The sequence below is a fragment of the Ranitomeya variabilis genome, chromosome 6 (genome assembly GCF_051348905.1).
Source record: "Ranitomeya variabilis isolate aRanVar5 chromosome 6, aRanVar5.hap1, whole genome shotgun sequence".
In the NCBI taxonomy this organism is placed as follows: Eukaryota; Metazoa; Chordata; class Amphibia; order Anura; family Dendrobatidae; genus Ranitomeya; species Ranitomeya variabilis.
This window is the reverse complement of record NC_135237.1, coordinates 147,975,467-148,003,161: the sequence shown is the minus strand read 5'-3', so window position 1 is coordinate 148,003,161 and position 27,695 is coordinate 147,975,467. Positions and strand designations below refer to the sequence as shown.

General features: G+C 43.6%; 2 protein-coding genes across 2 annotated transcripts in view; both read right to left on the bottom strand.

Annotated features, from left to right (window-relative positions):
- Window positions 1-2,405: 2,405 nt before the first annotated feature.
- TMEM42 (transmembrane protein 42) lies at window positions 2,406-9,015 on the bottom strand. The gene is made up of 3 exons (XM_077269098.1): window positions 8,820-9,015; window positions 5,670-5,816; window positions 2,406-3,113 (listed from the first exon to the last, which is right to left on the bottom strand). The coding sequence occupies exons 1-3, from the start codon at window positions 8,961-8,963 to the stop codon at window positions 2,976-2,978; spliced, it is 429 nt and encodes a 142-aa protein (XP_077125213.1). The 5' UTR covers window positions 8,964-9,015; the 3' UTR covers window positions 2,406-2,975.
- Window positions 9,016-20,171: 11,156 nt separating this feature from the next.
- The window catches only part of KIF15 (kinesin family member 15), a 169,351-nt gene continuing 161,827 nt past the window's right edge, over window positions 20,172-27,695 (bottom strand). The window contains exons 31-35 of the mRNA XM_077269093.1: window positions 27,287-27,362; window positions 26,257-26,294; window positions 23,178-23,343; window positions 22,323-22,454; window positions 20,172-21,322 (exon numbers count right to left, since the gene is read on the bottom strand). Coding sequence (XP_077125208.1) covers window positions 21,260-21,322; window positions 22,323-22,454; window positions 23,178-23,343; window positions 26,257-26,294; window positions 27,287-27,362 — 475 coding nt within the window. The 3' untranslated portion in view covers window positions 20,172-21,259. The remainder of the gene's footprint in view (window positions 21,323-22,322; window positions 22,455-23,177; window positions 23,344-26,256; window positions 26,295-27,286; window positions 27,363-27,695) is intronic.

Sequence of the window (27,695 nt, the reverse complement as noted above, 5' to 3'; positions counted from 1 at the left end):
ATACTTTTTTCTGGCTGTGTCTTTTTTTAAACCTTTCACTACTATAGGACTAGTAGTGGATAGGTGTCTTATTGACGCCTCTCCATTACTAACCGGGCTTGATGTCACCTTACAATACAAAGGTGACATTAACCCTTTATTACGCCATATGCCACCACTACAGGGCAGTGGGAAGAGAGAGGCTACGTGAAAGAATTGCGCCATTTCTGGGGCGGCTGGGAGCTGGTATTTGTAGCTGGGGGAGGCCAATATCCATGACCCCTCTCTAGGCTATGAATATCAGCCCGCAACTGTCTGCATAGCCTTTCTGTAATAGCCAGTAAAGGCTAAATATACAGCTGCGGGCTGATATTCATAGCCTGGGAAGCTCCATGGGTATTAACTCCTTCCCAGGCTACAAACATTGGCCCCCAGTCGCTGGCTTTCCCACTCTGGACTTGAAAATTGCGCAGGAGCCCACGCAATTTTTTTTCCATGTTTTTTAAATTAAACAGTGCGTTTAAGGCCGGGGTCACACTTGTGAGAAACTCGAACGAGTCTCGCACCTCAATACCCAGCACTGCCGCCGGCACTTGAAATCGGAGTGTGCGGCTGCATGTATTTCTATGTAGCTGAACGCTCAAGTCCCAGTGCCAGTGCTGGGTATTGAGGTGCGAGACTCGTGCGAGTTTCTCGCAAGTGTGACCCTGGCCAGCACAGATTTTGTGTGTGAAGCCCCAGAAGCAAGTCCCGGGGCACTCCCGCAGGCCCAGTGCATGCAGTCCCGGGACCTCCTGTTGGCCAGAGACTTTGTTCCAAGAGGTCTCTGCCTACGCGGCGTTGCACCGACCTCCTGGCCAGTGGTACCTCACTCTCCGGAAGGCATCCCGTCCTGGAAATCCTCCAGATCCTGGGTAAGTGCAAGTACCGCTCACTTTTCAGGTTCCCACACCAAAGACAGGAAACCAAACCTGATGCGGAGGAGAGGTACTGCCCTTTTATTCAATAGGTTTCCTGTCCTTGATGGACAAATACCCTCTCTCATGTGGTACTGTCATGGAAGAGAGGGAAAAAGTTAATTCATTTAAAGCCTTTGCTATTATAAGAATATACAAATTTGACATGTCAGACGTCAACTCTTGGATGGAAAAGCGATTTGGATCTCCCTCCACCCCCTTAACACTACAATTTGATCTGGTTCAAAAAAAAGACAAATGTACATCAACTTTAACTGAGGAAAAGGAGAGGATTTAAAGTGATAATGCATCAAGTAATCTGTCGTAAAAGTGCAGATTATTCCATACTAATCCCAAGTGCTGATCACATGAATTAACATTCATGACAAAATTTTATACAGTGGGTACGTAAAGTATTCAGACCCCTTTAAATTTTTCTCTCTTTGGTTCATTGCAGCCATTTGGTAAATTCAAAAAAGTTCATTTTATTCTCATTAATGTACACTCTACACCCCATCTTGACTGAAAAAAAAACAGAAATGTAGAAATGTTTGCTTATTAAAAAAGATAAACTGAAATATCACATGGTCATAAGTATTCAGACCCTTTCCTCAGTGTTGAGTAGAAGCATCCTTTTGAGCTAGTACAGCCATGAGTCGTCTTGGGAATGATGCAAGAAGCTTTTCACACCTGTATTTGGGGATCATCTGCCATTCTTCCTTGCAGATCCTCTCCAGTCAGTTCCAGGTTGGATGGTGAACGTTGGTGGACAGCAATTTTCAGGTCTCTCCAGAGATGCTTAAAGGGAACCTGTCACCTGAATTTGGCGGGACCAGTTTTGGGTCATATGGGCGGGGTTTTCGGGTGTTTGAATATTGCCTTGCACAGGCGTGTACTCCGGAGGACAGAGAATGAACTTCAATCCAATACTGCAGCCAGCATGCAGCTAGCAGGTAAGGAAAGGGTGAATCAAACACCCGAAAACCCCGCCCATATGACCCAAAACTGGTCCCGCCAAATTCAGGTGACAGGTTCCCTTTAAAGGGAATCTGTCACCCCAAAAATGGCCTATTAACTAAGGCCACCGGCATCAGGGGCTTATCTACAGCATTTTGTAATGCTGTAAGATAAGCCCCCGATGTATCCTGAAAGATAAGAAAAACAGGTTATATTATACTCACCCAGGGGCGGTCCCGCTGCAGTCCGGTCCGATGGGCGTCGTGGTCCGGGTCCGGCGCCTCCCTTCTTCATACGATCACGTCCTCTTCTCGTCTTCCTTTCTTATCTTTCAGGATACATCGGTGGCTTATCTACAGCATTACAGAATGCTGTAGATAAGCCCCTGATGCCGGTGGCCTTAGTTTATATTCCACTTTTGGGGTGACAGGTTCCCTTTAATTGGGTTTAAGTCAGGGCTCTGGCAGGATAAGATCTTTGTAGAAACATATGGCACAAAAATATGTAATAATAATAAATATAAAAATATCTTTACTTCCATAAAAGAAGTGTGTCACACAGAGAAAAAAAAAATGTAATGGCTGGAAGAAATTATGGTCCAGTTTTGACTCTACTCCCATAAATATTAGATCAGTCCATTTGATTTCAGACAAAGGTAAGCCTGTCTACTAAACAAAGGGGAATAACAGCAGAAGAGAGGGTGTGTGAGTAAATGGCTTGAACCAGATTTATAATAATGATAAAAAATACAGTGCAGACCATGAATAAAAGTGTTGGAGTTGTCTATAGCTTAAATCACTGCAGTAATTTCAGGGAAATCGATGTCCATTTAAAGTTATCTGAAATAGACCACATATTTTCCTGTTTTTTAGCAGAGATTCTTTCGCTGTAGGCCGGTTTCACGCATCTGTGAAACACGGCTGTGTTTGTATAGACATATATGAGGCAGTTAGTTCAGATCTGAAGACTCATTGGTCAGGTGGGGTCTTTCAATCCGAGCATAGTTCGTCTTTTGCAGTTGGCCTTAGAGCAAGGTATGGAAAAGAATGGTTTTTGATAGTCCATGGTTATAGATAACGCAAGTTAGCTCTCCTTTTTTGTTGCATCTTCTGTCGGTGAAGATGACGTGTGAAGCAAAACCAATCCACAGAGTGTAATAGATATTCCGACCCACCACAGCATGGCACGAGATTCTCCAAACAGAACTTTTCCGAGGACGGCCTGTTGAAAAGATTATATAGTAAATATAGAAAAACTGACTGAACAGCCATCTAGTCTGAACTGGTGCATAACCAAAAAGTCTTACATAGCAAATAGATAATGGCTGCACTCAAGTTTATTGTGCTAAAGCAAGGAAATGTGCAATACATGAAATGTGAACAGCATAATGGCTTGTGAAATTTATGAAAAAACACATGAGATTTTTAGCACAAAATTTGGCCAAATATTGTGAGCCCATTCACCAAACGTCAAGGTAATCTCAGATCGAATGGGTAACTAACCTGTCTGCCTAGTGTGAACACTTACCTATGGCTAACAAAATGGTAAAGCCTGTATTTATAGAGGAGGTTAGAACCAACAGGTTAGTTACCCATTCGATCTGAGATTACCTTGACGTTTGGTGAATGGGCTCACAATATTTGGCCAAATTTTGTGCTAAAAATCTCATGTGTTTTTTCATAAATTTCACAAGCCATTATGCTGTTCACATTTCATGTATTGCACATTTCCTTGCTTTAGCACAATAAACTTGAGTGCAGCCATTATCTATTTGCTATGTAAGACTTTTTGGTTATGCACCAGTTCAGACTAGATGGCTGTTCAGTCAGTTTTTCTATATTTACTATGTATTGCTTTTTCTGACTTGAACGCCCCGCCCTTCACCATGCTGTGATTTTAACTACATCCAAACACAGTTGGTTCTAACCTCCTCTATAAATACAGGCTTTACCATTTGATTAGCCATAGGTAAGTGTTCACACTAGGCAGACAGGTTAGTTACCCATTCGATCTGAGATTACCTTGACGTTTGGTGAATGGGCTCACAACATTTGGCCAAATTTTGTGCTAAAAATCTCATGTGTTTTTTCATAAATTTCACAAGCCATTATGCTGTTCACATTTCATGTATTGCACATTTCCTTGCTTTAGCACAATAAACTTGAGTGCAGCCATTATCTATTTGCTATGTAAGACTTTTTGGTTATGCACCAGTTCAGACTAGATGGCTGTTCAGTCAGGTTTTCTATATTTACTATGTATTGCTTTTTCTGAGTTGAACGCCCCGCCCTTCACCATGCTGTAATTTTAACTACATCCAAACACAGTTGGTTCTAACCTCCTCTATAAATACAGGCTTTACCATTTTATTAGCCATAGGTAAGTGTTCACACTAGGCAGACAGGTTAGTTACCCATTCGATCTGAGATTACCTTGACGTTTGGTGAATGGGCTCACAATATTTGGCCAAATTTTGTGCTAAAAATCTCATGTGTTTTTTCATAAATTTCACAAGCCATTATGCTGTTCACATTTCATGTATTGCACATTTCCTTGCTTTAGCACAATAAACTTGAAAAGATTATATAGGCATTTATCAATAATTAACAAGACCATAAAAATCCCAAATGTGGACAACCTAATAAATAGATTACATTCATTGTCTAAAGACTAGTGATGAGCGAATGTGCTCAGATAAGGCATTATCCGAGCATGCTTCTGTGCTAACCAAGTGTCTTCGGCGTGCTCTGATAATATGTTTGAGGCCCTGTGCCTGCATGTCTTGCGACTGTGACAGTTGCAACACATGCAGGGAAACCTAAAGAGCAGGCAATCCATGCATGTGTTGTGACTGTCTAACAGCCGCGAGACATGCAGACACAGGGACTCAAACATGTTATTCGAGCATGTCAAAGACACTCGGTTAGCACCCGAGCATGCTCGGATAACACCTTATCCGAGAATGTTCACTCATCACTACTAAGGACTTCACTTCAAAAAGGTATGGAAGAACTGATCTTAAAAGGGAGAGAAAATATAGAGAAATAATTAGTTTTTTTTAATCCACTCTATATGCTCATTACTTCCAAATAATAATCTTGACAGTGCTGTTCCGGAGGCAGTAATTATGTCCATATAGTGTAAAGCAATTTTTGTCATTTGAAGCCATGCTAGAAATGGCTTCCTGAGCTTCACTATAATGAGCTGTACTTGCCTCAGCTCCATCTGCCCACTGTGAGACTGCATGAAGGAAATTCAGTGTATGCGACGTATGCCCATCCGTCGTGATCCGTCGCTTATTCAAGTCTATGGGCAAAAAACTTATCCTGCAAGCACATTTGCAGGATCCGTTTTTTGCCCATAATGACGGATTGCGACGGACCAAAAAAGACGGAAGTGTGAAAGTACCCTAACAGTTACACTCCCCGTAGCTTTTCCTTTATGACATTAAAGGCATTTAACGCATTAAAATGTGACTGTTGAATGACGTGTCAGGTTAGGTTTGTGGCCACACATCATTTTGATGTTACCCAGACATTTGAAACTAATGATAGTGAATGGGGTTGCACAAAAATACAGCAGTACTAGATTTCCAGTCAATGCCAAGTTTTCTCACCTTGCGAGTTGCAATGCGGCCATATTCCCTAACATTATTTGCAATCTAGTAGCACAACATTGTGATCTGAGGTTGCACAATGACAAGCTGCTATGTAGCCCCTAGCCTTATTGTTTAATTAGAGCAGTATCTACCACATTTGTAAGTACAAGGATACCCACCGAAGACACAAAATTTGAAGCGGTGGTTGTCACAGTGGCAGCAGCTGAGGATGAAGAATATCTTAAAGCTTTGGCAAAGAAGGTCCACATGGCAGCATTAAATGCAAATACCAGTCCGGCACAGCCCAGGCGGAGGACAAAGTGGACCTAAAACCAGTCCAGACAGAGCAAAAAGGTTAAATCTGTGTTTCATGTCATCATAAAGTCTACCACATGGTGAATGTGTGATTCATAAGGACTGTAAATGAAAATTTGATTTCATGCTCCATCACCCTTCCTCCACAATGCTGCCTGTAGCAATCATGTGACTTTCCCCACTAAAAGAAAACAAATGGACACTGGTAGGAATCAAAGACAGTAGTGTGGAGGAAATGCACGGCTCCAGAAGTTGAGTATGTGTATTTTTTTTTTTATTGTAGGACCACCATTGGCCCGCTTCAATTAAAATAAAAAATATATAGTGGACAAACCCTAAAATCAGTTACTAACATATCAAACACAGAGTCACGTTCAGAAAAAAAAAAAAAAATCAGTATATTCACATCGGTATGAGATCCAATTTTTACATCCACAGTTTAAAAAAAAAATATATATATATTTTCTTAAATAGATGCCATATGGCTGGGATATATATATATATATATATATATATATATATATATATATATATATATATATATATATATACATACACTCACCGGCCACTTTATTAGGTACACCTGTCCAACTTCTTGTTAACACTTAATTTCTAATCAGCCAATCACATGGCGGCAACTCAGTGCATTTAGGCATGTAGACATGGTCAAGACAATCTCCTGCAGTTCAAACCGAGCATCAGTATGGGGAAGAAAGGTGATTTGAGTGCCTTTGAACGTGGCATGGTTGTTGGTGCCAGAAGGGCTGGTCTGAGTATTTCAGAAACTGCTGATCTACTGGGATTTTCACGCACAACCATCTCTAGGGTTTACAGAGAATGGTCCGAAAAAGAAAAAAAATCCAGTGAGCGGCAGTTCTGTGGGCGGAAATGCCTTGTTGATTCCAGAGGTCAGAGGAGAATGGGCAGACTGGTTCGAGCTGATAGAAAGGCAACAGTGACTCAAATCGCCACCCGTTACAACCAAGGTAGGCCTAAGAGCATCTCTGAACGCACAGTGCGTCGAACTTTGAGGCAGATGGGCTACAGCAGCAGAAGACCACACCGGGTACCACTCCTTTCAGCTAAGAACAGGAAACTGAGGCTACAATTTGTACAAGCTCATCGAAATTGGACAGTAGAAGATTGGAAAAACGTTGCTTGGTCTGATGAGTCTCGATTTCTGCTGCGACATTCGGATGGTAGGGTCAGAATTTGGCGTAAACAACATGAAAGCATGGATCCATCCTGCCTTGTATGAAGCATCTTTGGGATGTGCAGCCGACAAATCTGCGGCAACTGTGTGATGCCATCATGTCAATATGGACCAAAATCTCTGAGGAATGCTTCCAGCACCTTGTTGAATCTATGCCACGAAGAATTGAGGCAGTTCTGAAGGCAAAAGGGGGTCCAACCCGTTACTAGCATGGTGTACCTAATAAAGTGGCCGGTGAGTGTGTGTATATATATATATGTATATATATGTATGTATATGTATATATATATATATATATATATATATATATATATATATATATATATATATATATATATATATATATATATATATATACACACGTACCCTGCATTTCTCTGGGCAAGTATCATCCAATAAACAAGAGATGAGTTCTTCTGTCATCCTAAGTTACAGTGGAGCAGATAACAAGGGGAGCAGCATTCTAGCAGAAGCCTTTCATGAGCGTATCTGGGCACAAAGATAGCAATGTCCAGAACAGGATCACACACCATGGCAGCACAGTCAGGTCGCACCCAGCAGAACCCCGTTGGCGGCATAGTCGGGTTGCGCCCGGCCCCCACTGGCGGTACAGTCGCACCCAGCTGAGCCCCACTGGAGGCACGGTCAGGTCGCACCCAGCTGAGCCCCACTGGCGGCACGGTCAGGTCGCACCCAGCTGAGCCCCACTGGCGGCACGGTCAGGTCGCACCCAGCTGAGCCCCACTGGCGGTACAGTCGCACCCAGCTGAGCCCCACTGGAGGCACGGTCAGGTCGCACCCAGCTGAGCCCCACTGGCGGCACGGTCAGGTCGCACCCAGCTGAGCCCCACTGGAGGCACGGTCAGGTCGCACCCAGCTGAGCCCCACTGGCGGTACAGTCGCACCCAGCTGAGCCCCACTGGAGGCACGGTCAGGTCGCACCCAGCTGAGCCCCACTGGCGGCACGGTCAGGTCGCACCCAGCTGAGCCCCACTGGAGGCACGGTCGGGTCGCACCCAGCTGAGCCCCACTGGCGGCACGGTCGGGTCGCACCCAGCTGAGCCCCACTGGAGGCACGGTCAGGTCGCACCCAGCTGAGCCCCACTGGAGGCACGGTCAGGTCGCACCCAGCTGAGCCCCACTGGAGGCACGGTCAGGTCGCACCCAGCTGAGCCCCACTGGCGGCACGGTCAGGTCGCACCCAGCTGAGCCCCACTGGAGGCACGGTCGGGTCGCACCCAGCTGAGCCCCACTGGAGGCACGGTCAGGTCGCACCCAGCTGAGCCCCACTGGAGGCACGGTCAGGTCGCACCCAGCTGAGCCCCACTGGAGGCACGGTCAGGTCGCACCCAGCTGAGCCCCACTGGCGGCACGGTCAGGTCGCACCCAGCTGAGCCCCACTGGAGGCACGGTCGGGTCGCACCCAGCTGAGCCCCACTGGAGGCACGGTCAGGTCGCACCCAGCTGAGCCCCACTGGCGGCACGGTCGGGTCGCACCCAGCTGTGCTGAGGTATATAAAGTATGTTGCCCCAGGGCTCTGGAAATAAATGAACAGGATTTCATAAACCTATAATTTTGGGCAGGATTATTATAAACTACATTTCAATAACTTTATTTATAAGAACTAGACTATGACATTTGGAGGATGGTCAGTATTAACTCTTAACCTTCCTGTCACACATATAGCTACTAAAAGACTGAATGTACCAGCACTTCACACACAGCAGGAATAGCTGTAGATTTGAAAGCAGGACACGCATTCTCCACTCAGAACACGTCAGCACGCAGCCAGCCACTCACCCACTCGCAGACTTCTGCCCGCTCCCCTGCTGCCACTTCACACAAGTTCTTCATATAATCCGCACCCAGGGCAAATTTAGCAGAGGAGGCGGACAGCGCCCCCAAGAGCCCGGCCGCCGCGCAGCAACCCCAGGTGGACCACATTGAACAGCAGGGCAGCGACTAGAACGGAGTTGATTTTCTGAGGTAATGATGTCACCGGAAGGGGCGGAGTCTCATTCAGTCCAGTCCGACTGCTGTGTAGTGATGGGAAATCTAGTTCATTTTGGTGATTAGTTCACCATGAACTAGTTCACTGAAAAGATTAGTTCAAAAGATTAGTTCATTTAGTTCAGTATTGCTCTGGATTCTGCTGAGAAGAGATGGATCAGTTCTAGTTCGTTACACAGAAGCTGTGGCTCCTAGGATGACTTATAGTTTTGTTAAAATGATCAGAAATAGTTAATACATCTGATCATTACATAAAAAACTCTTGTTAAAGGGGTACTCAGTCTGGAGAAAAAAAATTCTAAAGTTATTTATTCAAGTTAGTAATTTCTTTTTTTTCTTTGTGAAATATTCAAACCTCCCAGTGCGCAGTGTATTATCTGCACACATTATGGTCACTTGCAGTGTCTCTGGTATTGAGCACTGAGCAGGCAGACAGTATTCATTTCACACCACTGCAATGGGTTACAAAAGGAAGAGATGTGGTGAAACTACACAGAACTACAGATTTACCAAGCTGCCTTAGGGTATGTGCACACGTTCAGGTTTTTTCGCGTTTTTTCGCAATAAAAACGCTATAAAAACTCATTAAAAACGCATACATTATGCATCCTATCATTTAGAATGCATTCTGCGTGTTTTGTGCACATGGTGCGTTTTTTTCCGCGAAAAAAACGCATCGCGGTAAAAAAAAGCAGCATGTTCATTAATTTTGCGGTTTTTTTGCGTTTTTCCAGCTATTCTATGCATTGGGAAAAAACGCACAAAAAACGCGTCAAAATCGCGGTAAAAGCGCATGCAGATTTCTGCCAGAAATCCTGATGTGTGCACATACCCTTACAGTAAATGGATCTTTTGCTGCCCATAGCAACCAATCACAGCTCAGATTTCACTTGCCAGAGCACTGCACTACTGCAGTATCAGAAAGCTGACCTGTGATTGGTTGCTATGGGGCAAAGAAAATCTTCCTATTAGACAGCCTGATAATTCTCCACCCTATCCTGTGAGGAGCTGATAGGAAATGCATCATGTCATGTGACCTGTGAACTAAATGAACTATGTGAACTAAATGAGCTGCTGAACTAGATGTTCTGTTGAGAATGACTCAGGACAGCCTAGTTCAACGTGATGCATCTCACTGAGCCCAGCAGCAGTTCCCCCTGTATTAGTGTAGAGTACTGACTAATAATGATTGTGTATGGGGGAGCTGAGAAGCCGTTCAGCATCCTGAGAACAGAACAGGAGCCAGTGGTAAAGATTGTAGCAAGGCTGATCCTGTACAGGAGGCTGATCTTATCATAAAGACTGGTGAGGGGCATGAACCACACCACAGAATCACTCTCTCATACACACATGAGCTGGGTCTGTCTACTGTACAATTTCAGTTTTTATTATTACTATTATATTTGTATTTGATGTGTGGTATAGTGTTTTACTACCTTCTTTTCCAGCATCAGGAGCTATAAAGAGCAAGTGTGAGACCAGGGATCTTCAGTGTGAGGAGCTGTATGAGGGATCACTCTCTGTCTCCTCCGACTTCCTGTTTAGTTCATAATGAACTAATCTCTGTCAGGAATCAGGATGGTGAACTAGATGAACTAGTTCACTCTGAAGATTAGTTCATTTTGAACTACTCACTGACGAACTACCCATCACTACTGCTGTGTAGACCCGATAGCAGGAGCTAAGTAGTGCAGTGCTGTGCGGCTGATAGCTGGAGAAGAGATGCAGGAAATGAGGGGCTGCACCATGGAGCCGTGTGAGAAGAGGACCGAGGCTTTACACCATGGGGCCGTGTGAGGAGAGGACAGAGACTGCACTACATAGACCCTTGTACACATGGGAATGAGGACACAGGACTCGGCGTGAGTGGAATGACGAGGGGCTGTGGGGAGAAGGAAGGATGATGAGCGGCTGTGGAGTGAAGGGGGATGAGGGGCTGTACAGGGAGAAGAGAGGATGATGATGATGAGGGGCTGTGCGGGGAGAAGGGGGGATGATGAGGGGCTGTGCGGGGAGAAGGGGAAGATGAGAGGCTGTGCGGGGAGAAGGGGATGATGAGGGGCTGTGCGAGGAGAAGGGGGATGATGAGGGGCTGTGCGAGGAGAAGGGGGATGTTGAGGGGCTGTGCAAGGACAAGTGGGGATGATGAGGGGCTGTGCGGGGAGAAGGGGGGGATGATGAGGAGGGGCTGTGTGGGGAAGTGGGAAATGATACATACCAGGTGGCTGCAGGGTGATGCAGTAGCGTAGCTATCGGGGGGGAAGGGGGGAAGGGGGGGCGGCAGAGGGGGCCCACCCGGAGCTACGCTACTGTAACTGTATCGGCGCGTGCAGCCTTCTGCGGAAGAGCAGGATGAATCGATCTCCCTGCTCTGCCGCCTGGCCGCTATGGGGCCCCTGAGCAGGCCCCCCGCCAGGGGGCCAGCAGTGAGCCCCCCCCCGCCGTCATCGGAAGATCAGCTGTACCTGCATTAAGCCGATACAGCTGATCGCATTGATGGGAGGAGTGCTGCGCTCCTTCTCCCATCATCCCCGTCCGTGTCGGCGACTAACGTCGCCGACACTGACAGCGGGCGTGATGACGTCACTGCCCGGCGCCCGCTGTCAGATCAGCGCAGGAACCAGGAAGAAGAGGTATTTTTTATGGGTGCTGCCTTATTACAGGGTCTGCCTATGGGGGCTGCCTTATTACAGGGTTTGCCTATAGGGGTGCTACCTTATTACAGGGTCTGACTATGGGGGTGCTGCCTTATTACAGGGTCTGCCTATAGGAGTGCTGCCTTATTACAGGGTCTGCCTATAGGAGTGTTGCCTTATTACAGGGTCTGTCTATAGGAGTGTTGCCTTATTACAGGGTCTGACAATGGGGGTGCTGCCTTATTACAGGGTCTGTCTATGGGGGTGCTGCCTTATTACAGGGTCTGCCACCTTGTTACAGTGTCTGCCTATGGGGGCTGCCTTATGCTATGGAGTCTGCCTATGGGGAGTGCATTATACTATATTGTGGACTATTTGGTGCATTATGCTACTGTATATGGAGGCTATCTAGGGGGCCATCATACAGTATGGAGATTACAGTGTGGGGGTCATACATTGTTGGAGCCATCAAACAGTTTGGGGGCTACTAAGGGTTTAGTATACTGTGTGGGTGGTACTATACAGTGAGGGGGCATTATACTGTGTATAAAAGAGCTGTACGGGGAAGGGGAGACTAGGGACATTATTAAATGTGAAGTGGGCACTTATTGTTATAGGGGAACTCAGGTTACTGTAACTATCAAAGGGGCACACAGGGCAATATTAGTTTCTAGGGGGCAAAATATGGGCACTGTTTTCTAGGGCACTTGCACCCGGCATTACTATATTATAGAGGGGTGCTTTAGAATTTAACCATAAGAGGACAAAAAAAATTCCACTATTCAAGACAAAAAAACCAAAGCACAGGCAAAGATGCTTACCTGTCTGAGGCCTCCAACTAATTACACTAGCCAAAGTGCAGCAGACCCAAGTTAAGATGGTGGATGACAGATGCACAGGTGCAATAATACCGATACTGCAGCCAGCCTACAATCAGGATTTGGCCGCCTGGCACACCTGTGCAAAAATGATCTGTATGTGGCATGTTCACACAGAAATACAAAGCATATGGCTCTGACTCCTAATGATGGTGTAACTGACTCCTGTGATATAAATAATGTTTTTCTAATGGTGACTTCTCTGGGGTGGGAATATAAGATTTTTTGTGGCATAGTGTTATATATTCTTTTGAGGATTCTGCCATTTTCTTTGTACCCCTTACAAATGCTTCTAGGCTGCAGTTTTGATACCCGGTGCTTCAGTGACCACCAATGCCAGTTTATGTTCTCCCTCCGGGACATGGAGGTTGTAGGACTTATTCTCATTTTTATATTTTTGAGGTACTGATTTCCCCCATGGGAGTAAGACTTACAATACCTGTGATTAAGGTATCTTAGGGGTTAAAATTCTCTTTATCTGCTTTTGGACACTGCGTGTGTCCATTTACATGCACACAACGCTAAGTATCTCTCCGGTGGGTGGAGCTTTCCACCTCTTTCTGTGACCGGAAGTGACGCTTGCGTGTCACTAGCGCTTCACGCGGACATGGTCCTTTCACTTAGGATCATGTGATCGCATGCAAACCGGAACCCGGGTGCAGCGTCGGACGCGTCACACATTCAGTGATGGCGGCACAGTGCATAAAGGTACGAGCTGCACACGGGAAAGCCGACCCTCCTAGGTGTGCCGGATGGACGACACACATTCTAAATGAATTTTGTGAAGTGGCCTCTCCCCTGATGATACCGCCACGAGAAACGCGTTGGGAGAAACTCTGAATGAGGGAAGAATAAGCAGGTGGCGGGATCCACACGAGTGAGGTTTGGAACGGGCACGCAGAGTGCCACCTTACATATATGGATTTCCTGACCACAGCCTCTTCGTGAAGCAACCTTCTTCTTGGGTGAGATTGTTCTGATTACTGACAGCAATTAAATACTCCCCTTGAGTTTAATTTATTAATTTTTTGATGACATGTTTTATATAGGAGGTCTAGGAGATAAGATACCTCTTGCACATTGTCAGTCTCTATGAACAAGGTGGTGGTGTGTTCCCACCGTGCTGGTTTTTTGGAGCATTATCATTTATAGCTCATTGGTTGTTGCAGCCAGCATATGTATTTGTATGTTGTGATTCATGTTGTTTTATGAGCCTGGGGCTTTTTTATAGTAATATTTATTAAAAGTTATATTTTATGATTTAACTACAGTCCTACCTTGCTGAAGAAATAAATACAGATGCACAAGTGCAATAATACCGATACTGCAGCCAGCCTACAATCAGGATTTGGCCGCCTGGCACACCTGTGCAAAAATGATCTGTATGTGGCATGTTCACACAGAAATACAAAGCATATGGCTCTGGCCTATTAGTAACGCCATATAGCGGGCCAGCCATTGCTATCATGCATCCTGTGTGAACAGAGGCCACAGTATACAGAGCCATCTAGGATCCAGCTGCACCCTGAAAAAATGACGTGTCCAAAAACATAACAATGTATGTAAGGTATTAGTTGGTATTATGGCCACAATACTGTAAGCCGGCAACCCGCGTCAAGGGTCCTCACATATTGCCGGTCCTAACGCTAACAACAAGAAAAAAACCATAAGAGGACAAAAAAAATTCCACTATTCAAGACAAAAAAACCAAAGCACAGGCAAAGATGCTTACCTGTCTGAGGCCTCCAACTAATTACACTAACCAAAGTGCAGCAGACCCAAGTTAAGATGGTGGATGACAGATGCACAGGTGCAATAATAGATGGCTCTGTATACTGTGGCCTCTGTTCACACAGGATGCATGATAGCAATGGCTGGCCCGCTATATGGCGTTACTAATAGGCCAGAGCCATATGCTTTGTATTTCTGTGTGAACATGCCACATACAGATCATTTTTGCACAGGTGTGCCAGGCGGCCAAATCCTGATTGTAGGCTGGCTGCAGTATCGGTATTATTGCACCTGTGCATCAGTCATCCACCATCTTAACTTGGGTCTGCTGCACTTTGGTTAGTGTAATTAGTTGGAGGCCTCAGACAGGTAAGCATCTTTGCCTGTGCTTTGGTTTTTTTGCTTTAGAATTTAGAGGGCACAGAGAACCACAAGCAGGTTCAGTAATAGGGACACATATGGCAGCAGCGGCTCAGTATTGGGATATCAGTAGGATGAGGAGTTTGTGCAGGTTGGGAATAGATGGTGATGGGGCTGGAATATGAGAAGTGAAATGTGTCTTTCTTGTAATCTCTCTGCAGACGAGTTGTACTGGAAGAAGTTGTCATGTCGGTCTGGGCCAGATGGAAAAGACGGGAAAAATGAACGACTCCATCAGAAAGAACGTCAGCGGTAAGACATTATCTGTAACTGTGCAGTGATCTCTTATATGTCCTGTAGGGCTGGTATCTACCACTGGCCATATGGCGGTAATATCCATGATGGTCGTTATATAGAGATTATCTTCAGTAACTGGGAGGTCATCTGCTGAGGTTCTCCTCCACTATTAGGGAGCGTCACTGAGTTGTAATCAAGGTTACCCACTCAGAAACTTCGTCCCCCCCGAACCAAAACCCTAGCTACCGCTCTGAGGTGATGTTAACTCTCTTGTACATAAATAGAAAAAGAACAGCTTACTCAAGCTCTAGAAGCACAGAATCCCTGAAACTGAATGTAAATAACATAAGAAAATCCAGCTTCTTGGAAATCGCAAAATTTATTGAAAAATTATAATCAAAACGTGCTAAATTGCAGAGACAGCATAGCAACGTGCCTCACACACACGAGGCCATGTGCATCTGAAACGCGTTTCTGTGCTGTCTCTGCAATTTAGCATGTTTTCATTTTTTACCTATTTTCCAATACATTTAGCAATTTCCAAGAAGCTGGATTTTCTTCTCATTTGTAAATCCCTCGTGGCTGTGTCGTCAAGTGGGTAATGTCAGTCTCGTGTGAGGCTGCATGTTGGTGGGGTAGAGGGTGCTTTTTGTTATCTCTAACGTGGCTTAGGTCTACATATTGATTTGTAAAGTTTGTTATAGACTTGTATGTGTAAATATATTTATATCTTTCTCCTTTTTGTTAGACTTATTTGTATTTTTAATAAAACTGTTTGAGAACTATAGGTTGAATTTGTATTTCTAATGCTTGGGGTATGTTCACACGTTGCAATTTTGTTGGGGAAATAAACTGCAGCAAAGTCCTCACTAGTAGACGCGCACTAAATCGTTCAGATCTCACTGACAATTTCTTTCCTGTCCTCTGCAGCATTTTTAGCATATTTTTCTGATTAGATGAGGCAATTTTTACCCCCAAATTTGGGTGGAAAATTGGGGTGTGTCTTAGAGTCCAAACATAGCTTATTGGGGGAGGAGGCAGGGTCCCTGCTGCAGGAAGCCAGCAGCGGAAGTGGGGCAGTGTTGCAGGACCTCAGCCAAGATCCCAATCTGCGCATGCGCCGCCTGAGTCGGCTATCTTCCTCTTATGTGCATTCCTCTTCCTGTAAGGAGGAGGAGGACGACCTCCATGATGCTGTCAGGAGGGACATCCTGGAAAAGGAAAAAAAAAAAAAAAACTACAAGAGTGGCGCTCCTTACCTTCTGAGCTTTGCACTGTGCCTGAAAAGTAGTTTCCAACGGGATATTGACGTACTCAGGAGAAATTGCTTAACAATGGTGATCCATTTTAGCCAGTCTGAAAATTAAAACTTGTGTGGAAAAATATAGTCTTTCATTTTCATTACTCCATGTTATAAAATTCTGCTAAACACCTGCTGGATTAAAATGCTCACCACACCCCCAGATAAATTTGCTTAGGAGTGTACTTTCCAAAATGGGAAGTGGTGGGAGGTTTCTGCTGTTGACGGCTCTGCAAATGCAAAATGGCATCCACAATCTATTCCAGCCAAATTTATGCTCCAAAAAATGTTTCTTCTCCATCGAAGACATGTTTTTCTCTCTCTTTCGGTATGAATCCGTGACTTTTAAGTTCATAACTACATAATAAGGTAGTAGTGTACTCAGGAAAAATTGTACTACAAACTGGTGTTTACTTTCTTTTTTTTTACCCTTGTGAAAATGAAAAAAAAAAATTGGGGTTCAAGTGAAATTTTATAAAAAAAAATTTCACTTCTAATTTGCATTAATTTCAGCAATGCACATAAAGGGTTAAACTTCCTGAATGTAGTTTAAAACCTCGAGGGGTGCAATTTTTAATGTGGGGTCTGGTTTGTGTATTATATGACATATAGGCCCCTCAAAGTCAATTCAAAAGTGAAGAGGTCCCTACAAATACTGGAATGGTAAATTTCATTGAAACACCTCCGCTAAAACTGTTAACCCTTCTCACATCATAATGAACAAAAATAAAATTTTAATAATGATCTGGAGAAAAAAGTGATAAATGATATTTATTAAAGGGAACCTGTCACCCTGTTTTTTGAAGATGAGTTAAAAATAGCGTTAAATAGGGGCAGAGCTGGGCGTTACATTAGTGTCTTTTGTGTGCCTTTATTACCCACCTATGCTGCCGAAATACCTTTGTAAAGTCGCCGTTTTGGGCTGACACTCACGCTGGTCTGGTCCTATGGGCGTGGTGACAGCGCTGTTTCTCCCCCAGATCAGGCTCATCATTCCGTTGGTGGCGTAGTGGTGTGCGCATGTCCAACAGAGAATATCCACTGCCCAGGTGATGAAAAAGAGCGCAATCTGCACTATTCAGCCGTTTACCGGTGGGCGCGGCCATCTTTCTGTGGCCGCGCGTGCGCAGATGGAGCGCTCCGCTGCCCGGGGCTTCAGGAAAATGGCCGCGGGATGCAGCGCATGCGCAGATGGAGATCGCGGCGGCCATTTTCCTGAAGCCCCAGGCAGCAGAGCGCTCCACCTGCGCACGCGCGGCCACAGGAAGATGGCCGCGCCCACGGTAAACTGCTGAATAGCGCAGATCGCGCTCTCTCATCACCTGGGCAGTGGATATTTTCTGTTGGACATGCGCACACCACTACGCCACCAACGGAATGATGAGCCTGATCTGGGGAGAAACAGCGCTGTCACCACGCCCATAGGACCAGACCAGCGTGAGTGACAGCCCAAAACGGCGACTTTACAAAGGTATTTCGGCAGCATAGGTGGGTAAATAAAGGCACACAAAAGACACTAATGTAACGCCCAGCTCTGCCCCTATTTAACGCTATTTTTAGCTCATCTTCAAAAAACGGGGTGACAGGTTCCCTTTAGCTATTGTATATGTTATGACTACCAGGTTTAACCCCTTACAGACATCAGATGTAATAGTACACCGATATCGGTATCCCTCCCTTTGATGTGGGCTCCGGCAGCAAGCCCACAGCTTTTCCGGGACATGTCAGCTGTTTTGATTCCACCCGCGGTTATTAACTAGTTAAATGCCGGCCGCTGTCAAACTGACAGTGGCATTTAAATGGCGCCTTCGTCAATCGCGCTGGAAATACGCATACCGATGACCTGCGTCACATGATTGCGGGTCACCGGTGTTTCAGCATGACAATTTGAGGTCTCCTGGAGACCTCTATGGATGTCAGTGCCAGATTACTGTGAGCACCACCCAGTGACGCCGGCACCCCGCAAACCTGCTGCACCGCATACTGCACAGACCTGAAGGGGATGGGGGAATACTTACCGGCGCTGGTGGAGACAGGAATCCTCCGGACTCTGCTCCCTGCGTAAAAACACCACCGACGTGCAGCCCAGCCAGGACCACCGTGGCGTCTCCAGGAACTCCCGCACCGGCCGAGGTAGGAGACACCCCCCGCTACCTGATTCGGCTGGCCGGGGATCCTTAGGATTCATCTGTAGGATCCTGTCCCTACAGGAACAGGAAACCAACTGATGCATGGGAGAGGTGCCGCCCTTTTTGTATCTGTAGGTTTCCTGTTCCTGAAGGGCGGATCCCCTCTCTCGTAGTGCTGTCACGTGAGTCCGAATAAAAAAAAGGATTAACATGATCGCTAAACGGCGTAGGGATAAGTCAAAATTCCTTTTTTTCTTGTTGCCACGACATTGCATTAAAATGCAATAACAGGTGATCAAAAGATTGTATATGCAACAAAATGGCATCATTAAAAAGGTCAGTTTGGCACGCAAATTATAAGCCATCACCTAACCCAAGATCACGAAAATTGGAGATGCTATAGGTATCAGAAAATGGCGCATTTTTTTAAAAACAAAGTTCACCACTTGGATAAAAAAAAGAACCTAGACATGTTTGGTGTCTATGAACTCATAATGACCTGGAAAATCATGACAGGTCAGTTTTAGCATTTTGTGAACCTAGTTAAAAGCCAAACAAAAAACAAGTGTAGGATTGCACTTTTTTGCAATTTCACCGCACTTGGAATTGTTTTCTAGTACATGACATGGTAAAACCAATCATGTTGTTCAAAAGTACAACTCGTCCCGAAAAAACAAGCCCTCACATGGCCATATTGACGAAAAAATAAAAAAGTTATAGCTCTGGGAAGAAGGGGAGCAAAAGACAAAAACGCAAAACCGAAAATAGCTCTGGGGGTTAAGGGCATAACAAATTCAATGTTCAAAAATTGCCAAATTTAAAAAAATGTACACATTTAATGTTTTCATACACACAAATCACATTCTATATTTACTACTACCATGAAGTACAGTTTGACGCGTAAAAACAATCTCAGAATCAGTGGGATCCGTAGAAGTGTTCCCGAGTTATTGCCACAAAGTGAGACTGGTCAGAATTGAAAAATCTGGCCTTGTCAGGAAGGTGAAAACAGTCTCAGGGGTGAAAGGGTTAAAGCTATATGCCGAGTAATATGTCAGCATCAATCAAGTGAATGGCTCCATCGGAGTACAGGTTTCGAGGATTCCCACAGAGCCATTAACTTGAATGAAGCCGATGGAGTCACTATGGATGCTGTCTGGCCTCCCAAATGGCAATTTGGATCTTTTTCAGAAATTCATGAAACTGATGATGTTAACCACGTCTATATGAATGTCTGAAAAATACAAATCTTGTCAGGTGGGAGGCCAGACAGTGTCCACAGTAACTCCCATCTGCTTCATTCAAGTGAACCGCCCCATCGGGGTTCTGCAAGAGTTCCTGTCTGAATACAGTTTTAGGGGGATTTTGACGGAAACCTGGACCTAGCCTTAGATCTGCCAGTTTATCTCACTTTGTGGAAAAAAAAAAAAACACACCACCTCCTAACAATGTGATCAGAAGAGGCAGTTTGCACTTAAGATTGCAATTCAGTTACAGGATATTCAATGTTTGGCCCAGCCCATGTTCTGCAAATTTTTTGAAAACTCTTTCACCTGAATGCCATAACTCAAGAGAATCTACACTGTCATCTGCTGGGACACATCTGAAGCCTGTATATTCTATGCTGCATTCTCTGGAGTCCAAGATACAATCAATTAATTCCTGGCATGGCGTGTGCACATTTCCAAAAAGGTTTTACTGAACACTGCACAAAGTATGAATAGAGAAAAAACTAAGCTTTGCCATCCATTACAGATAGATGATGCAAACCGTGCAAGACTTACATGTTGGAATCAATTCTGACAAAAGGCAAAGTTTAAGATTCCAATTTTATTTTTCGTACATGATTCTAATTTCATCATGGGAAAATCAAACCCAAAATGTGATTAATTGTTACCACCTTCTCAAAAATGTGAGCTATCAAAAGAAAAGAAAAAGCCCATCACTCAACATGTATAAACATTTATATTATACAAAGATGACACACGATACATATTTACATTTCTACATTGTATCAGATAGAGCCGCCATTTTTTACCTTGGGGTGTGGGAAGGAAATATAGATGAAATATTAACCTACATGTAGAGTAATACTAATTTTCTATTCAAAAAGTTAATAAGTCTTTTCAAACTTTCCATCCTGGAACAAAGACATTTAAAACACACATTTTACGCCTCTTAACTTTTGAGTTTATAGTCCTTATGCTGCAGTGTAACATATACACGATGTTGCGAAGGAACTACTAATTAGAAGAGGTGTCAGGGATACTGCAGATTGTAGGAGGTTTGCACAGCTTTGGTCTGGCAACCAAGGACTAACAGTGTGGCCGCTGGGCCATTGTCCTACGACTACTATTTTTGGTCAACTCTAATAGTAGATTTACTTAGAAACAGTTTTCTTCACAGGCGTGCTCTATCTAAAAATAAAAAAATGGGTCTTCAGCCCTGTCGCTTCAGGTCTTTGCTGACACAGCTGCAGTGATGATGTTGCGAGTACAACATGTTACAGCTGCAGCCAATCACGGAGCCTAGCGATCTTGTGCCGTCTGCACTGGCATGACGCCGGAACCCAGTGAGTGGCTGCAGATGTCACCAATGACTGAGCTCAGTGGCAAAGTGGGCCACTGGAGGAGCAAAGGGGTAAGTTCTTTTTAGAGAGAGCAAGACCGTGGAGTAATAAACTGGATGGAACCTGGAAAAGCAAGATAAAGTTCCATTAAGCTTAGAATGCTTGAGTTTGTACAACCTAATTATCAATGACATTACACTATTACGATAAAATTGATAGAATTTTCAACTTCTTCAAAGCAGAGCTTGTCCATTTAATGCTGAGTTACAGAACCGGTCTGGTGATTACAGGGAAAGATGTGCCTCTGTTCACCTTCTAAGATATCTCCTTTCAAGAGTTGTCTATACTGCTTTCTTTGAATTTAAGATTTTCTGTTTGAAGACGGTTTACTTCCTAAAAAGTAAAAAAAACAACAAGTTAATAAAATTATTATTGTTTCATTTTTCACCAATTTTGTGATGTCTGATCTATGAATCATGGTCCGTACTCCTGCCATTTCATAGATGTGTGAAATCGGCTTAAAGCGAACCTGTCACCCCCAAAATCGATGGTGAGGTAAGCTCACCGTCATCAGGGGCTTATCTACAGCATTCTGTAGATAAGCCGCCGATGTTACCTGAAAGAGAAGAAAAAGACGTTAGATTATACTCACCCAGGGGCGGTCCCGCTCCGATGGGCGTCTCAGGTCCGGTACAGCGCCTCCCATCTTCATTCCATGACGTCCTCTTCTGGTCTTCGCGCCGCTGCTCGGGCGCAGGCGTACTTTGTCTGCCCTGTTGAGGGCAGAGCAAAATACTGCAGTACGCAGGTGCCGGGCCTCTCTGACCTTTCCGGCAACTGCGCACTGCAGTACTTTGCTCTGCCCTCAACGGGGCAGACAAAGTATGCCTGAAACGAAGCCGCGGCGCGGCGACCAGAAGAGGACGTCATGGAATGAAGATAGGAGGCGCCGGAGCGGACCTGAGACGCCCATTTGACCGCGGACCAGCAGCTGGACCGCCCAGGTGAGTATATTATAACCTCTTTTTCTCCTCTTTCAGGTAACATCGGCAGCTTATCTACAGCATTCCAGAATGCTGTAGATAAGCCCCTGATGCCGGTAAGCTTACCTCACCATCAATTTTGGGGGTGACAGATTCCCTTTAAAGCTTGTGACAATTTCCTTTAATCAGGGTCACTAAACATTACTTTAATTTTTGCGGCATCACTTATAAAAGAAGTCAAAGAAGATTTTTTTCTCAGCAATGGAATAGCCAATGGCGGCCAGGAAAAAAACTTGTCAATTACTACCCTGTCCCGCAATGTAATTAGTTTAGTAACCATAAAGCTCTTGACTAGAACTTCTTTGTTTGAGTTTTTTGCGATTTTAGATGCTGGCTTCAATATTTCAAACCTCCACAAGTTTGTTGTTCTCCTTCTTAAGCTTCACAAGATACTGGATTTTCTGTTGTGGATTCTGGTGTCCAAGAAGCTTCCCATTTTCTTCTACTAGGGATGCAATCTGCTTCCTCAGTAATTCTGATTCCTGTTGAAAAGCAATTTTCAGAAATGTTTGAAATATGAAAAATTCTGACCTTTTGTGTATTATACATTTGTAGTAAAAATACTACACCAATACTATATAGTCAAAATGTAACAATATTGTCAAAGAAGTATCCTAATGTGATGAAAGATGAATTCAAAAGGAAAAAAAAAAGAAAAGAAAAAATACGCTAATTTCCATGGCCTGTACAATGCAGGAATGTGATGGGTCAACTCCAGAAGTGTCTGTATAGCTAAATTAAAGTGCACCATATTAACTGATTTATTTATATATATCTGTTTGTGGCTGGCCTTATTATTCATGAAAGTAGTGGATGGCCACAGAGAGATGACACTAAAATATCAAAAAGATGCCCAATTACCGTGGAAAGGAGGCAAACTTTCTAGCAAAAATCAGACCCTAGATTCCAGGTTGTGCGATCCTATCATACTGAGTGGGATCCCACGAACAGCCACAGCTACTCTTATTGTCAAAGTGCAAGAACTCTTCTATTTGTAAATAGGGGCTGTTACAGGCGTTTTTCCTTTTAATAAGTGATATGTAATAAAATTATATGTCTGCGTCTAATCACTGTCTTCTTAAATAAAAAGGGCAGTGGAAGAGAGTTAAGGCCTCTCTCTAAAGTTTTTTCTTTTGTGAATACATTTTATATTGTTTTCTGTGACTACCTGGAACCTCTACTATATATGTAACACTACAAAGTACCTGTAACTTCTTCTCGGTCTCCTCATTTTTTGCTTCTAATAGTGAACGGATTTTTTCTTTCTCCTCGAAGGCTTTTAGCTCTAAAGCTCGCGTCCGTTCTATCTCCTTGTTCATCTCCGAAATGGACTGCTCTTTATTTCGCAACATGGTCCTTACCTCTTCTAACCTACAAACAGCAAACGAAGCAGCAGCAATATATACTCCATATATATACTCCATGAAGCCAAACAGCACCCAGTTTAATACACAGCATTATGCTTAGGGGAAATATCTTACATATTTTATTTTCATGTCATAACCTGACTTTGACCATCTGATCACTAAATACTGTTATGCATACACTTTACTTGAGTTAAATTTCATTTTTTTTTTTGTTTCCAATGGTGATATTCTTCACATGTTTTTTTTCCCCATTTACACCCACTAACTACCCACAAAGCTTCGCTGATATTAGTGGGATTCGTGCAAGTACTATTTATTTACTTCTTATACACCTCATTAATTCCGCAGCTCTTTACATACATCATCATCACTGTTACTATTGGGGCTCACAACCCAAAATTCCCTATCAGTATGTTATTGTAGTGTGGAAACCCCCCCCCCACACAAACACAGGGAGAACACACAAACTTGCAGATGTTTGTCCAGGATCCCAGTGCTGCAAAGCAACAAGGCTAGCCACTGAGCCACCGTGTTGCTCTTAACCGGAAGTATAGTGCAGCTTGCAGTGCTATTACTGCCATAAATAATGTCAGTATGCCCTATATACTCATCATCAAATAGGTAAGTTGATGACTGTCTTGATTCTTCATAAGGTGGATCTGTCAGTAAAATGGGTTCTGGTATAAACATAGGCCATAGTACTAGTGTAAATAGTCTTACACACATCTTAATGTATGGACATCTATGCCGTGATTTCTTTGCCTGTGTGAACTGGATGGTTGTTACAGACATTTGGAGAGAATTTCATCAATAGCACCTTTAGAAATAGATTTACTTAGAAAACTGGTGAAGTGTTCAATACTAGTGATGAGCAAATATATTCGTTGCTTGGGTTTACCCGAGCATGTTCGGGTGATCGAGTATTTGGAAGTGCTCGGATATTTAGTTTTTGTTGGCGCAGCTGCATGATTTACAGCTGCTAGACAGTTTGATTACAGGTGGGGGTTGCCTGGTTGCTAGGGAATCCCCACATGTATTCAAGCTGTCTAGCAGCCGCAAATCATCCAGCTGCGTAGAGGAAAACTAAATATCTGAGCATGCCAAAATACTCAGAGACCACCTGAGCGTACTCAGGAAAACCCGAACAACGAGTATACTCGCTCATCATTATTCAGTACTTCTTCCACCAGCTGATTATATGTACAGTATTGTATGTACAGTACAGACCAAAAGTTTGGACACACCTTCTCATTTAAAGATTTTTCTGTATTTTCATGACTATGAAAATTGTACATTCACACTGAAGGCATCAAAACTATGAATTAACACATGTGGAATTATATACTTAACAAAAAAGTGTGAAACAACTGAAAATATGTCTTATATTCTAGGTTCTTCAGAGTAGTCACCTTTTGCTTTGATGACTGCTTTGCACACTCTTGGCATTTTCTTGAGGAGCTTCAAAAGGTAGTCACCGGGAATGGTTTCCACTTCACAGGTGTGCCCTGTCAGGTTTAATAAGTGGGATTTCTTGCCTTATAAATGGGGTTGGGACCATCAGTTGTGTTGTGCAGAAGTCTGGTGGATACACCTACTGAATAGACTGTTACAATTTGTATTATGGCAAGAAAAAAGCAGCTAAGTAAAGAAAAACGAGTGGCCATCACTACTTTAAGAAATGAAGGTCAGTCAGTCCGAAAAATTGGGAAAACTTTGAAAGTGTCCCCAGGTGCAGTGGAAAAAACCATCAAGCGCTACAAAGAAACTGGCTCACATAAGGACCGCCCCAGAAAACGAAGACCAAGAGTCACCTCTGCTGCTGAGGATACGTTTATCCGAGTCACCAGCCTCAGAAATCGCAGGTTAACAGCAGCTCAGATTAGAGACCAGGTCAATGCCACACAGAGTTCTAGCAGCAGACATCTCTACAACAACTGTTAAGAGGATACTTTGTGCAGCAGGCCTTCATGGTAAAATAGCTGCTAGGAAACCACTGCTAAGGACAGGCAACAAGCAGAAGAGACTTGTTTGGGCTAAACAACACAAGGTATGGACATTAGACCAGTGGAAATCTGTGCTTTGCTCTGATTAGTCCAAATTTGAGATCTTTGGTTCTAACCACCGTGTCTTTGTGCAACGCAGAAAAGGTGAAGGATGGACTCTAAATACCTGGTTCCCACCGTGACGCATGGAGGAGGAGGTGTGATGGTGTGGGGGTGCTTTGCTGGTGACACTGTTGGGGATTTATTCAAAATTGAAGGCATACTGAACCAGCATGGCTACCACAGCATCTTGCAGCGGCATGCTATTCCATCCGGTTTGCGTTTAGGTGGACCATCATTTATTTTTCCACAGGACAATAACCCCAAAACACCTCCAGGCTGTGTAAGGGCTATTTGACCAAGAAGGAGAGTGATGGGGTGCTACGCCAGATGACCTGGCCTCCACAGTCACCAGACCTGAACCAAATCGAGATGGTTTGGGATGAGCTGGATCGCAGAGTGAAGGCAAAAGGGCCAACAAGTGCTAAGCATCTCTGGTAACTCCTTCAAGATCGTTGAAAGACCATTCCTGGTAACTACCTCTTGAAGCTCATCAAGAGAATACCAAGAGTGTGCAAAGCAGTTATCAAAGCAAAAGGTGGCTACTTTGAAGAACCTAGAATATAAGACATAATTTCAGTCGTTTCACACTTTTTTGTTAAGTATATAATTCCACATGTGTTAATTCATAGTTTTGATGCCTTCAGTGTGAATGTACAATTTTCATAGTCATGAAAATACAGAAAAATCTTTAAATGAGAAGGTGTCCAAACTTTTGGTCTGTACTGTTTATATAAAAATGTGTGTTATAAAAAATATATATACATATATATTTATTTTTTTCAGAAAGAATAAGGAACGATCATCTAACTCACTCTTTCTGCACCTTCAGAAGTTGGTCAACAGTCTTGCCCTATTGAAAGCAAATGATTAGATGAAAAATGATAACACACAATGTGAACACAATAATTTGAATTTTAGCCAAATGAACGCAGGGGCAGATGTAAGAGGATCTGAAAAATTAACTTGTAAATCTTATTCACTTCTATGGGAATTACCAGAAACCGTATAAGGCAGCTTATCTGGCTGTTTGCGAAGCCCAGCCTACTTGTATCTGGAAGAGACATGTACTCGCCTTAGTTAAAAACTGATGAGATGGGAAGAACCTTCTAAACAGGTTTTGTCCCTTGTAATGAATGTGCAATTGTTTTCTCTGGTATAAAATGTGGCTGTTCATTTCCTATACCTCTCTGTAACCTCAGATATAGCCTCCTCTTTCCTGTATTTAGTCTAGCTTTGTTAGCTAAATGGTTGTGGTCGTCCGCGCTTCTCTTTGGAAGTCTTCATGACAATCACACCACCATGAATTACATATAGGGGAGAGGAGAACTGAGACGTTTAGGACCAAAAACTGAATATAATGCAAGATTTATGAGAACAGCAGCATTTAAACCAGGAAAAACAAGACATATTTATGGCAAGAGACCGTCATTTTTTTTTCCTTTCTGCAGCCACATTGTCTCCTTTCTTTAATATACGCTAATATAGTGTATGAGGCTTTGCAACAGAAATTTTGATAATAGATTTTGACAATGATTTTCTTTTACAATGTTGTACACATAACCTGATGACTTCTTGAGATTATTACGGTCATGTGGATACCCAATGTGTGTAGTTTTTTCTTTATTAATTATCCTTTAAAATGTGTTTTAATACTTAATGACATTCTATTAAAAAAGTTTTTAGGCTTCATTTCAGACTAGGGACATCACAACCCATCAGTAAATAGTAGGTGCCCAGTAGCAATAATCTCATGAAATGAAGTAGATTAGATAACATTTTCTTCTTCGAATAAACAATTAGGCTAATAAACATAAACAGGAATAGTAAAGACATACTAGATACCTTCTCCATTCGTTCAGAAACTTCCTTTTCAATCTCTTTCTTAAGGTCTATCATGTCAGATTTTTTATCTTCATTACTAGGGATCGGGGAAGGGAAAAAAACCCAAAGTTTTAGGATTCTAACATGAATTAATAATGGACATTAAAGTAACTGTCAGCGCAGAATGACTGTTCAAACCAAGCACCGTAAAATATATATATCTCAGCATTTCCACTGTATCACCAACGCTGGCCAGCTCAGTAACTCCATTCAAACACGGACGCGTCTTTTTTTCAGAACCAAATACCAATCTTATTGCCTGTCTGTGCACACTGTATGCATTCCTACCTTGGTGCCTTTTGGAGCCCAGTGCAAAAAATTTTTTTTTCCCCTCAGTGTGGATTTTATGTATTACACCCTCATATTTATC